This window comes from Enoplosus armatus, chromosome 12 (genome assembly GCF_043641665.1).
Source record: "Enoplosus armatus isolate fEnoArm2 chromosome 12, fEnoArm2.hap1, whole genome shotgun sequence".
In the NCBI taxonomy this organism is placed as follows: Eukaryota; Metazoa; Chordata; class Actinopteri; order Centrarchiformes; family Enoplosidae; genus Enoplosus; species Enoplosus armatus.
The window spans coordinates 10,614,627-10,629,065 of record NC_092191.1 but is presented as its reverse complement, the minus strand read 5'-3'; the positions used below and the strand labels follow the sequence as shown (position 1 = coordinate 10,629,065).

Sequence of the window (14,439 nt, the reverse complement as noted above, 5' to 3'; positions counted from 1 at the left end):
GTAGATAAGATATCGTGTGGAGTTGGTATCCAAAGTGCTGCTCGCTATTGTCAACATTAAATGGTGGTATTTGTGGATGTAGCCCGGCTACTTTGGAGCTCTACTGGCGCTTTCCAATTGACTTTACAGTTTCCGCGTGCCGTTTTAATCAGCTGACCTGCTGTTGTGCGGAAGCACGCGGACACAGTGTTTGATACTGATAAAATCTCAGTGCTGCTGAATGTCTCCTGATGGAAAGACAGCATAAGATTGTGAAAACCTACTGTTTTATTTAAAAAAAAAAAAACTACGTTTAGTTTAAACACCTTCACATTTTAAATGAAGGCAACAGCAAATTGATTTTTGTATAAAAAAACTGTTCACAGCCAGAAAAGACCATCAGCACCTGCTGAAAAGCATCACAGGTTTCAGTGACTATACCACAGGACTGAGAAGTTATAACTGTCTGCCATCTCCAGTGGCTCAATATAAATTAAAGAGTCCATTAAACTGAATTAAATGCCTCAATTTTATCCATGTTAGCTTAAGAAGCTACTTTAGCTTTAAGAGTTTAAGTCCTGCTCTTTATTGGAGGTTTCGTGAGATATACTTGCCAATCCCCATTCTTGAGGGAATTTGTCTTGTAAACCAAAAACATATTGCTTGGAAGTACTTAAAATACAGCATAAATCTCTCTTTTGTGTGGCTTGTTCAAGTAGATCTGGCTAACGTTATATTTCCAGAGACCTTCAGAGATCTTCTTCCCTTCCTTCTAGAGCACCATTACCTGATGGGCTCACTGCTGCCCCTGTGTCTGTAAAACAAGTTCACAATTCTCACTTGGCCTGTTGGTATAGCTAGCCATGAAGTTTTGATTAGTTTTGGCTTTTTGCCCAGGTTTTGAGCCTGTCTGTCTTTGCAATTCTTGCCGACACCTTGCTGTGAATAGTTTTCATTGGAAGAACTTTCTACCAAAGAAATAGTTCCTGTGAAAATTGTGACAACTATGTTCTGTGGGTTATTCAATGTAACTGGGACGTTGTTTCTAAAAAAGATATGTTGAGGGTTTTTTGGTTTAATGTAATATTTTAGTACTGTGAGCACGACAAACTAAATTCTATCCACCATTATATTGCGAGGTCGAGGCATCGACCGATATCTCAGAATCTGAGCAAATAAAACGAAAGCTATATTCTCACTCACCGCTAGAGATAGATGAGATAATCTGTTTGTTTTGTGTAATTTTGGTGAAGTGACCATTCAATTGCTGAAAACGATAATAAAAAACAAATTGTGATCTTTCTTTTTTTTTATTTCCATCGAATACAGGGGGCAGCAATTACTCAATTACAATTTTACTCAAGTAAATTTTGTAAAATTACTTTCCACCATTGCAAACAATGGGCAACTCTGCAAAGCATGCTACTGCCCTGGGGCCCGTGGAGCACCTAAAGCCCCAGGTTGTTAATTTGATTAATTCCATTATGCTTTATCACGTGATCATGTAGAGGGGCGCTGTGTCAAAAAATAGTTTTAAGACCTTGTAGTAACCTGTATGATGTTGGTGGTATTCCAGCACAGGAGTACAGGTTGGTTTGTGGGTCTGTGGGTAAATAATGAAGCTGCCATCTTTAGTCTGCTGTGTGCAGTGTAGTTGATGGGAATCTGGAGGAGACCCAATAGGAACTATTTGCTTCAGGGCCGCCAAACAGGATAATCCAGCTGTGTTTACCATTATTATAGGTATTTTCAAACAATGTTTTACTTTTATAAGTGAGAATGCTTCATTGTTGATGAAGTAATGACTTAAATATGTCAAATATATATTGGGTAAACTTTCCCTCTTCCAATAGGGAGCAATGCAGAACAGCTTCCCTAAACTTTGCAATAGTTAGCATTGGTCTATCTGCAGATTACTCTATTCTGAGGGGCAGGAGCTCTGTTCAGACTTCATGGTTACACTGTAATTACTACTTGTTGGTTCCACTTTAGCGCCACCTGTGATGTGGAACATACCGTATCTTTCTTATTAGTTCTAAGACTAAACATAATAACAAAGGTTTGTGACATTGTGTGTGTGGTTGTTTTTGGCCACATCACAAAACCAATAAATGCAATAGTTTTGGTTTTAATAAAACAATGCAACGGTCTAAGACGAAACAATGTGTCATCTGCAATGCAGTCAAATGTAGAAGCAGAAGCAAAAGCCCTTATTGATTACAAACCTATGCTCCTGTCCATTCATCCATGGTTTGGGAGTATAAGATTTAAGCTTGAATTGTCCTCAAGAGGCTATTTAAATGGAATGGAGACACACATGGGAACACAAACTGCCTCTTGATGTGCTGGAAGAAATTTGCAATAGTGATTTGGGCTTTATCCTTGACTTGACTACTCCTCAGCACAATTATAATGGTTTTATGTCCGTGCATGCTCAACAGGTCTATCATATGGTAACATAGCCAAGTCTATAAACTGATGGATACCTTGTAACTACTGCAGACAAACTGTGTATACATTTATACTGACTTCTTGATATTATTAATAATAAATGTATGTGATTTATATTTTTCATAATAAACCATCCCTGAACCCAATCACATATCTTTGCAGCATTGCCGGCTTGTAAAATAAAGTGCAACATACACACATGGTGTAAAAAGCTTGTATTTAAATATTCAGACATTCTGATAAAGTTTGCATTATCTGAAGTCATGCTCCCATTTTCTTATCTTGGTCAAGTTCTAGGATTAAATGTGTTGTCATTGTTAGTATAGAGTTGTTTTTTGTGTGCAATCTTGTCCTGAATGTTAATTTAGTTAATAATTCCATGTATCTGTATGTAAGAAATCTGATCCTAAATGACCTGGGTTTAAACAGATTATGTATCTCTAAATTCTTGACTGTACAGATAACTGTGGCACTGGGCGATCATTAAACAGCTTACCAGGGTCTTAGAGCAATGGCGAAATTGTAATTGAAATATTATCGCATCTATTTGACCCTCACTTATCTTTCTATTCATATTTTGACCCTGCTGCCACATAATATCCAAGGGGGCAAAACAAATCGTCATATATGAAGGCTTTAAATGTGAAAAGTCTGCCAGCTAACCAGTAGGTCAAAGAACATAAAAACATGACAAGGGGTAACAATAATGTTTTATTAAACTTTTGAAATATAATAAAATGTTGTTTAAATAAAATGTGAAAAAATCAAACTTACTTGCTTTGTGCTGCTTTCTTTCTACACACCAACTTAAAGGAATGTGAATGTAAACAAACCTTTACAGCTTCATATTAAGTGTATGACTCATTTGTATTTTACACTGAGCCACAACTTGATGTATCTTTGCAGGTCAACTACTTTTTACTATAGTTTTGAGCAAACTGCTACATTAGCGTGGCCTCATGATACATCTGTTTATGTGTTTGCCTGCTTGATTCTCAATCAAGTTTTATACCAGTTTGCCTATCCACGTTAATTTCACTTTTATTATTGAAAGATGATGTATTACTGTCCCCACCCAGAATACAGGATTATGCAATCCTCTCACACATATTAAATCATGACTTATATTAAAGGTATGCGTGTGAAGAAAACCCACCGAACAAACTACTGCCATGTTGACAAGATGAGAATATATCATTACTTGTTAATAACTAAAGTTGAGACTTTAGTCAACAAACTATCTTTCATTCATTCATTCCATGGTCTTTCCATGTGCCACTGTGGCCTGAAAGCATGCATTCAAGAAAAACACTCCCTGCTAAGTCCCTTCTATTTTTGTCCTTCTTTAATTGAAGCTGTGCTAATGAGTGAAAATAGGTAGCTGTGGTGCGGGTGTGGGGGTCAAGCCTGCATATTTTAGGGGTCATAAAGGCACTTTGTTGAGAGAATCAGATAGTTTGGGAACACCATGTTGCTCCTCTGCCTCGCTCTGTGTTGTGTGACGTCACACGGGACCTCCCATACGCGGAAAAGCTTCTTTTCTTCCCGCCGCCCGCCCGGAGAGAGGGAGCGCGAGTCTGCATGGCTTCAGTCTCCACTGTGCTCCTTGCGGTGCTTCACATTTGGCAGAATGCAATGGTTGGTGTGTTTGTGTAATGCAAAACAGTTTCGTTTAGACAGAAGGACTACGTCTTAATGTAGTGTCATTTTTTGTGTGCTTTCTGACGTTTTACATCGGAGCTTAGTAGGCAATGAATCCAGGTAATGTCGTGTCACGGACTTTCCTGTAAACCTGTCCTTCCTCCTTGGAGTTTTAGAAAAATCTTTTCTACTTCATGCATGCGTGTTAATGGTTTGTGTACAGCCTGTATCCTCTTTTAGCTGTTACTGGTATATTTGGAGATTATATGGGTCTCTTTAAAACAACAACAACAACACTTTATGGCTGGAATATCGTCTCAAAGTAATCAATACAGTGAAAGCGGACTGAGATTAAATAATAATAATTATAACTTGAAGTTTGTGAAGAGCTCCAAAAGAATCAGAGCTTGTGAGGAATTATAAATACAGGTGAGGTTTGAAGGTCTGCAATTGGGAAAGTTGTTTAATTGTGTATGTTCTATTTTATCTGGCTATACATATATAAATCAACACTGAAATGTGTTCTTCCTCGCTTCATGGCGTGAAGTCGGCCCAGCGCATAGCGCACAGTAATCCTGCAAGTCCAACATGTTTGCTCACGAGATGTAAATAGTTGTAGGCTATTTGCATGCGTAGAGTGATTCATAAACATGTCAGTGTTATGAAATATATGGGGATATTAAAACTTTCTATTTAAATATCATGAATTATGGTCGCAGAAAATGTGTTCCCATTTAAGGGGAATGCCGAGTATTTTGGTGTCTGGTGCAGAAGCCCATTCGTCATACGGACAATAAAGAGGGTTTTCGCCTGACAGTGGAAATTTATGGTTGCCCTTCTTTGCCCTAATAACTCACATATTGTGTCACGGACTGACAGCCCTTGCAGAAAACAGCAAGCCTGTTATCAATCACACATCTTTGCATATTGTGAAACGTGCCCCTCTTATCTGCCAGACAAAAAAACATTTGAAGGAATAGAGCAGCGCTCATTTTGACTTTTTTCCCTTCTTACAAACTCACGTTAAATCGAAGAAGAACTGTTGGCCTATTTTTAGAGCTGTGGTGTATTTATATTGCACATGATCTCAAAATTATGACTTTTGTATTCATAGAGAAGACAGGTATTGCGTGTTTTTATTTGCACAGTTTACAAAGCTGCCGTCAGCCATGCAGACCAGTGTAGGCCTATAAGCTGAAACCAACCTTTTTCAACCTCTTTTTTCTCCTCTTGAAAAACAGTTTTATTTCTAAACCTTTGCAGTAGATTCTACTATTTACCATGTGGATAAAATGTTTGTTTTATTTTATTCACTGTACCCTTCATCCCAAATTGCGTTTGCAGCAGATTATGAAGTCAAATACGTGATGTGTTATATTTATACAGGGTATAGTTGTTGGGGGGTTTTTTTCACCAAAAAAAAAAAATATTTTGCCCCTTGACTGTCCACTCCAGGTTTTCTTGCTCTCCGAGTTGACCTGTCAAGCAGATTACCACAGAAAGAGATTAATGGCAGAGGCGGGTTGCAATAATAATCGTTTTGTTTGATGTGACAACTTTGATAGGCGTTGATTTACTTACAAACTGATAGGCTTTTAATTGAGCGCCTCCATCCCGATTGAGATGAAAGGAAAACCGCATTGAAAAGCTGCCCGATTGCCCTGAAGCCTCAATACTGATTAGCCATCTCAGCGGTGAATAGTTCAAGGCATTTTAAACTTCTTTTCTCAACGGCCTGACAGACCATTTCTCTTCTTTTCTTTCTCCCTGTCCGCTTTTCTACCTCTTAAAGAAAATAAATCATTTCCATTGTATGTAAATAAAATCGAGCTGACATCAATATAACATGTCTGGATTTCTTTTTTGTTCCCTGTCTTTGTTATTCTTGTTGCAGATGACAGTGTGCCCGAGGCAGATGACAGGTTTTAACAACACAATAGCAGATACGTTTAGCCAAAATGGACAGGGTTCTGTTTTGAGAGACCGAGATGTTTCACCGGCTTGTTACACATTATAATTTTTGACTGAATGTTTACTCTTGCAGATTGTTTGAACTGACTTATTCGGAAGGATAGGCTACATTAAATATTGCAGATAATGGGAATATAAATTATTAATGTGTCCCTTTAAACTTTCTATTTTGTTAATCGTGTGATATTTGCCCCCCCCCCATCCCCATTTGTTAACTACACGCCTTTTTTTCGTGGCAGCGGTGTTTTTCCCAAGGCTTCTTGTTAACACCATAATCGGCCGATTATAGCAAAAGCACTTTAGCACCTTAAAACACTTTCAGCCACTTCATAGAACATGTGAGCTGGACTGTCTGCAGGTTATTAAAGTTTCAGCATGTGTGCCACCTCCGAGGTGTTTGATGAAGAACTCCAAAAGTTACAGACTTTGTTGAATAACCGACATAATGTATTTTAGTCTGCAGCTTTTGCTTCTCATCCCCCACATTGTCTGGACTGACTGGAGATGTCGGCTGCTGTCGATGCATCTAAAAATTAAATCTTAACTCGAGGATCGATTTATTTCCTGTGAAAACTTGGTGTCTCTTGCAGACTGTCTCTCTCCCCATTTGTTCTTTTCCCGCAGTCACACTGGCATGTAATCAGCCACAATAGCTGACATAAATCAAGCGGTGGATTGACAGCGTCTGACAAATAACTGATTGATTGCGGTGGAGCAGAATTGACACTTGACGGAGGGGTGGAGATAGAAATAGAAGGGCGGTGTATATTATACTGAAAACATGTGACATTCACATCCCTCCATCACTACATTGGTCTATTCCTGTCAACGCTTGTCTGTTTAGGGAATTCAAGCTGAAGTGGTTGGTTTTATGTTTGCCAGTGGGAAAAAAGTCCCAGTGCTGGACGTGCGTAAAATGCGCACACTTTGTGCGTCTCACGGGTTACAGACAGTAACATAACGACAGAGTTCTGAATAACATATTTTCACCTTTAAACTGTATGAATGAGTATTATAGTGTTTTAATGGTAATGAAGCAGTGAAAAGGTCGGTAATATGTGTCAGTTACCACAGAAATCTAATAGAGCATGTTATCATAACTTACAATAGGTTAATACTAGACTAAGATGAGACGCAATGTGTTGTTCATGATAAAAAAAAACATGATTTAACTCACCCAGGAAATGAGGTGAATAAACTGAGTACCGTCTGACGTAACGTCCAAACACAAAACTCAACGACATCTTTCATAATAGACCTAAAACTGGAAAGTGAGTAAATTATGTTTTATAATTTTAAGAGTGGAGGAATTGTTCATCTATTGTATTATTCACACACACTGTATAGAGCCCGTAGCACCACATCTACAATAGCGTAAGCGTTCACAGCAACCACAATATTAAAGCCTATCTCCTCCCCCGAGCTGTCGAAATAGAGGCGCTTACAAAGAGGAGAACGTCACATCCCCTTGACCCTCCAATCACCTCAGGGTCCCATTTGATTGGAAGGCGGCAAAGGCTTTAATCTCGGACTAATTCAGCTGCTTTTGAAGTGAAAATTTCTACCAGTTCGTACTTCGGGAGTACAGAGCGAGGACCTGCAGACAGACGCACACAAGGCGCAGCGCTCATGGTGCAAGACGCAGACACGGATCTGCGATAACCTCGCACGGTCTCCTTCCAGCTGCCTCGCCTTGCTCCTTTACTACCAGGATTACCTATTATTGAACCATTTTACGATTCTTTTTTTTCCCCCCAGAGAGAGAGCCTCGAAGCTTTTATGATTGTCTTAATGAATCTGACGAAAGCATCGCCGTTTCATTTCCTGACAATTGGGACATGATCACATCGCCCTCGGCGTCTGCCCTGAAAAATAGTGATATTTGTGTAGTCTGGGAAAGCAGCAGTTCTCGGAATAGCAGCTCACCGAGCATCAACAAGCCTTTTCTCCACTCCGCACCACCGTCTGATCCACTACGGCAAGCAAACCGACTTCCCATCAAGGTTTTGAAAATGCTTACCGCACGGTCGGGACACATTTTGCACCCGGAGTATCTGCAGCCTTTGCCTTCTACCCCGATCAGTCCAATAGAGGTAAGAAGAAGATTTTGAATACTTAACGCCGGTGTTATTACAGTGTTTTATTGTAGCCTATTTTACTTTAGTAGGTGCTTCGTGTGACAACATTTTGGGAGTCCATTGCAGTCATTCCGTAATATATATCCTGTCCAATTGTGATTCCGGTGTTTACAACAGTGATGTGCAGCAAAGTAGTATAAAGCCTCACAATTTGTTTTTTAATAATCAACAGCATTGTAGTTTTGTTGACGTAAGAGCCGTGCGTAATTAGCCTACTGCGTACATGTTTCCGTTTGGAAATGTCAGTGAATGTCCCTATTAAACGGCTTTCTCTCGGGCTGTACATTTAGCAGTCATAAAATAAAGCAGTCGATGTGCGTTTTAAAAGCATTTAACAACATCTATTTAATCTTTTTCTTGCAGCTAGATGCCAAAAAAAGTCCGTTGGCTCTGCTGGCGCAGACCTGCTCTCAGATCGGCAAACCGGACCCACCACCCTCCTCCAAATTATCCTCCGTAACATCAAATGGATCTAGTGAGAAGGAATCTAAATCCGGTCCTTTGAAAATGAGTGACATCGGTGTGGATGACAAATCTAGCTTCAAACCTTATTCTAAGCCTTCCGATAAGAAGGACTCGTCTTCGGGCGTCTCAAGCGGAGAGAAGTCTGGTTTCCGAGTGCCGAGCGCCACCTGCCAGCCGTTTACACCTCGGACAGGCAGCCCCCACTCCAGCACTTCAGCCTCCCCCATGCCATCAGAGGGGAAATGTGGGGAAAGGGATGAAAAGAAAGAGTCTGACTGTAATAAAAATGGCACTACGGACGGGTCTGGCACCACGAGCCACAGCAGGATAAGCGTGAGTTGTGGTGGAATTAACGTGGAGGTCAACCAACACCAGGAGACGACGCCTGGCACTAAAACCTCCTCCTCGGAATCACCATCTGTAACTTCTGTATCCTCCGCATCCGTTCTCGGGTCAGGACTTGTGGCGCCGGTTTCTCCCTACAAACCGGGGCAGACAGTTTTCCCTTTGCCTCCTGCCGGTATGGCCTACCCAGGTAGCTTGGCTGGGGCCTACGCTGGTTACCCTCAACACTTCCTGCCCCACGGAGGGAGCTTGGTAAACGCACAGCTGGCAAGTTCACTGGGCTGCAGTAAGGCTGGATCCAGCCCTTTGGCTGGGGCTTCTCCACCGTCCATCATGTCAGCCAGCCTGTGCAGAGACCCTTACTGCCTCAGTTACCATTGTGCCAGTCACTTAGCGGGCGCAGCCAGTGCTTCCTGCACGCACGAATCTGCAGCTGCAGCGGCCGCTAACGCCCTCAAATCCGGCTACCCACTAATGTACCCGGCACACCCCATGCATGGCGTTCATTCCCCGGCGCCATCGTTTAGCGGACACCCCCTGTACCCATACGGTTTCATGCTCCCCAACGACCCTCTCCCCCATGTTTGTAATTGGGTGTCGGCAAATGGACCGTGCGACAAGCGTTTCTCCTCATCAGAAGAGCTCCTGAATCACCTGAGGACACACACTGCTTTTACTGGGGCGGAGAAGTTGATATCTGGTTATCCCGGGTCTTCATCACTGGCCAGCGCTGCTGCAGCGGCCATGGCCTGCCATATGCACATGCCACCGTCGGGAGCCCCCGGGAGCCCCGGAACTTTGGCTCTAAGGAGCCCGCATCACGCGTTAGGACTCAGCAGTCGCTACCACCCATACTCCAAAAGTCCCCTGCCAACCCCTGGTGCCCCTGTTCCCGTCCCCGCTGCCACCGGCCCCTACTACTCCCCTTATGCACTGTATGGCCAGAGACTCACCACAGCATCAGCGCTTGGATACCAGTGAGGAGGAAAAAAAAGACTTTGAAAAGTTTATAGTACTAAGAATGCAAATATAAAGACTTTTATATTAACAGCGCTAAACTTATGGGCGGGATCCGTGGACTTCAACTGTATTTATTTATATGTCGGCTTAAAAGCAGGCGATAATAGCTGCAAATGGAAAATATTTGAGCAACTCAAAAAGTGCATTATGTTGAAACTGATCTCTATAGGTAAAGTGAAAACTCACACATGTTAGAGTACTAATTAAAGTAGGGGTCTTCATTTCGATGTTAATTTGAAATTGCTATGATTGTATTTGTTCTTATTTAATGTATCATTGAGAAGAAAAATAATTTACATGCATGTTTGTTTCTTAAATTTCAAAAATTGTCCACATTTTAAATTGCCGTTATTTTTCAGGTGTACACCTTGGAAAGAGAATTGGTATTTTTTTGTATGTATTCTGGAAAAAATAAGAAACAATTCTGTTCCATATCTCCGTGTGCCTCATTTTCTGAAGTATTTACATTATTCACTTTAAAATGATAGTTACATTTATAGTCCACTGAAGTTTTTAGAATTGGTCTGTTAAATTAATAGGCTTGAGAAAACCCCATTTGATCATTTCCGCGACATAGGCCTATAGACTTTCCAGGCTGTCATACTTTTTTTTAAAACACATTGCTGTCTCATCAGAAGACCATTTGCTGATATAATGTGCTTCTTTTCTTTCTTTCCTTGCATTATATTAGTTTAAATGCCAAATAACTGAGAAGCTTTAAACGTTTACTTTTATCAGAGCACACGTGTTATAAAGTTTAAATGAAAAGCAACCTGAGTGAGAGTGAGACTTGGTTGTTTCTGTGTGTGTGTGTGTGTGTGTGTGTGTACACAGAGTTAAACGGGCTTCATAAAGTGAATCTGTATGAGAGAATTTAGTTTGCTGGCGGGTGAATTTGGTCAATAGGTTGTTTGTGGAGGATCATTTTTTGATAGGTTTTAAACTTACTCGCTGCGGTTCCTGCGTAAAAAGTAAAATTTGTGAAATACGCCCGAAAAAACAATTTGACAAGGACAGCTGATTTTTTTGTGGTTTTTAAAAAACACGAGCACAGCAATGTATTTTAAATTGTTGAATTAAAATATCAAAAAAATCAATTTTGCAACCTTTAGAGAAAGACGGACGTTGAATTGAATAATTTGCTGACTTTCAGGTTTAATGCACTACATTTTTTTACAAGCGTCTTTTTTGTCTTTTTATTTATGATACAGCTGTGGGCTGAGAGCAACACTCTGAAGCTCCACCAGGGTGGTGATGTGTCGACGTGGTATATATATATATATATATATGGGCTATGTTCGATTGGATGATCATTATCCTGGTAATGATTCTTCTACTATTTCATTTGCATTTGATAATCTCATCCACCTGTAAATCTGATGTACACAGCACTACATTTGTTATTAAAAAAAAAAAGATCTGACTTGTGCAAAGTTGTGGGATTTTCATGCAGGTACAAACACTCTCAAATCGTGGTTTGAATTTGCAGAGACATATTGAAGTTTTAATGTATTTTTTACCTGACAAAAAAAAACATCCCACATGCGCAATTTAAATTTTGTTTATGCCGTTTTTTCTATTTTTAAATTTATTTATTTTTACCAGCAATGGGCGTGTATTGTTACAGCTGATTTTGTCTGTGACTTTCATAAACAAAACCAGCTGCATATCTGAGCTTTATTTTATTTTAATACGTAGAAAACTGAACAAATCGCGTGGGTAATTGAGTTCACGCTGCTACAAATAATCAACCATAGTGTATCAACGGAGCAATATATTGGGCCTATATATTTTGCATGTATATATCATTGCAATCGTCGACTCTAAACAACATTAACTTGTCTTTCAGTTCTTTTGGACACACTGTTGACCCAGCTGTATCACAGTTATTATTATTTGTTTAGAATACCTCCTCGGCTATGCTGTCCCTTGTCTATCGCACAGCGGTTAGTCAGACGACACAAACTCCTCTCGCAGTGTGTATGAGGCCCACACGCGTCCTAAACTGATGTAATGACGGTGAAAGGGAGCAATTTCCATTTCTACCCACATCATGGTGGCTGTTCTCGGAGGGTCCCGGTGGAAGGCAATTTATCATGTGCCCCTCCCCCCTGGCCCTGTCACTGGAGGAACAGGCAGGCACATGTGTGCATGAATTACCCACCCTCCCACCTACCCAGCCCTCCCTCTCTCACTGTGAAGATTTGACACAGAGGAGAGAAAACATGGGGGATTAGAGTATGCAAGAGTATTAAAGTGCATATTCATTTTGTCCATCAAGGCCTGAAAGTGGTTAGAGTGTCTGCACACAAGTATACATCCAACCACAGCATAATGTTAAATTAAGAGATTAATCATTTAAATATAATTTAAAAAAACAGTGTCATTAAATGGAATTTGGTGATTGTGACTTACAAACCTGCTTGATAATATTTTATTGCATTTAACAGGGATCTTATTAACCTGATTGATAGTCTGGTGAGGGTCTCGAGGGGGCACACAGTTCAATAAGATGAAGTTTAAGGGAGGTGTGGTATCTAATCTGGCCCAGTAAACATTAATGGTGTTAGGTCAAGGGTTTTTACATGGGATCAGAGCCTCTCCAAATGAAAATTGGTCAGAATCTGGTATTGGAAACACTTCATGGTGGAGCAGTACAGAGGCAAAAACTTGGAATAAACTTTAGGGATTTAGGGAGCTGACACTTTAAAGGCAATTTAAAGAGGTTGCAAGTAATGGTCTCACTAAAGAAGACATTAAGTTTCATGTTTTCTTAAGATTATAAAGACAAGTTTTCCATTCCTTAATGAAGACAGCTGCTCATTCCACTACCTCACAGTTATGCTCCTGGCTGCTTTGCCTAATGGATGGTCTGAAAACTGCACATCCATGTTAGCGGCTAGCTGCAATCAAACATGACAAAACACAGTCACCAAACTATTAGAAAAACGTAAGGTATGAAGAACCACAATTCTTGAAAAAAATAAAAGTCAGATTTCTTGTCAAGACCTAAAGCAGTCATTTGAGATTTTTGGGACATGCTTGCATCCTCAGAGAGAGAGAGAGAGAGACAGAGAGAGAGAGAGACTGCAGGAAACCTGGCAGGACATCTGGCAAGTGGGGGAGCCCAGGACATGACTCACACACCTAACCCCATATTCAACCCCACTGAATTACCACCACTAAAGCTGTCATTAGTGGGTGTGTGGCACAATATAAAGACATGCCGTCGTCTGCAGTGGCAAGTCTATAGTTTGGGTAACAGCTGTGTCAATAAGGGAAAGCTGCTATATTGTTCAACCCCATGCCAGACATAAGTCAAAGAGCGATTATTATCTTATATGTATGTGTCATTGTGTTTATCAGACTGCGATTACAATATAAAAGCTCTCAGTGATGGGGTAAAGAGACCTATCAATAACGGTTTTGTTTGCACTGTTCACTTTATGGGCACTTTATATTTCTTACTTGCAATTATGTTTTACAAGTATAGATTGCTGCTTTGCAAATACATTTTTATTATACATCTACTTATATACCACAGAGAATGGTCTTTGTCTGTTAGCATCTCAGCCTTCAAGTGTAGCTACTACTGTACCGCACTCCAATTGTAGTAAAAGGTGTCATCTTAGCTGGAACACCCGACTGTCATTATCTCTGTGATTTATGGTGATATGGGCCGTTGAGGTGTCCGCAGCTTTGTGATTGTAGTAATGAAGCCATAAAGTCGTAACCACATCCACTACTTCATCCAAATCCGTACTAAGTCTGCCTATTATCCAGCAGATTAAAAAAATCAACATAGTTGTTGGTCACACGTCATATCCATCAACGCTAAAGCACCCTTTTCTCACAGATTGATCCTAGAACACAGTCTCCAACTGAGAGCTGCACTGGCGGTAATTTGGTTCTCAAAATCTGTGCAAAGGCAGACAGGAATCCCTCCCAGCTCTTCTACATGTGGTTACCCTCCTCATTGATTTACAAATGTAAAGTGCTCATCCAGGTGATGTGAGAGAAGTGGCTGTGTTGATCTATCCGTGCCACTCAGATCTCTAACCAGTGAGACACTTTCTTGTGCTTAGACAGCCTAAATGAGGTCATTTCTGTCTGCTCTGGGATGTACGGTGCGCTGGGGTGTTTTAGTGTTCAGATAATTTGCCCATTTTCTGATTCTGACAAAGAATATTTTATGGAAATGCACCCTTATTCCAGGCATCTTAATGGAGTATGTTGGAGTAGTATGCGAGCTGATGAGGTTGTTGTCTGTCACTGATAAATGTAAAAAGCAGAGAAAATGTCACGGATGGGCTCAGCTCCAAAGGGCTTTTTGCCTTCATTTGAAATCAGCAATGCCTAAGCACTGTATCTTCAGGGCGTTACGGCACACAATCACAAGGTTATTGTAATTGTTTGAAGCTGTGTGAAT

The 14,439-nt window shown here is 40.6% G+C and overlaps 1 protein-coding gene across 1 annotated transcript; it reads left to right on the top strand.

Annotated features, from left to right (window-relative positions):
• The first annotated feature begins 7,755 nt into the window (after positions 1-7,755).
• Positions 7,756-10,489, top strand: znf503 (zinc finger protein 503). Its single transcript, XM_070916088.1, has 2 exons — positions 7,756-8,135; positions 8,544-10,489. The coding sequence occupies exons 1-2, from the start codon at positions 7,881-7,883 to the stop codon at positions 9,969-9,971; spliced, it is 1,683 nt and encodes a 560-aa protein (XP_070772189.1). The 5' UTR covers positions 7,756-7,880; the 3' UTR covers positions 9,972-10,489.
• Positions 10,490-14,439: the final 3,950 nt, after the last annotated feature.

What these genes read in the sequence shown, in the direction of transcription:
- znf503 (XM_070916088.1), top strand. Translation starts at nt 7,881, where the DNA reads ATGATCACATCGCCCTCGGCGTCTGCCCTGAAAAATAGTGATATTTGT. An exon ending in CCCCGATCAGTCCAATAGAG is followed by an intron (nt 8,136 to 8,543) that starts GTAAGAAGAAGA and finishes TTTTTCTTGCAG; the next exon opens with CTAGATGCCAAAAAAAGTCC.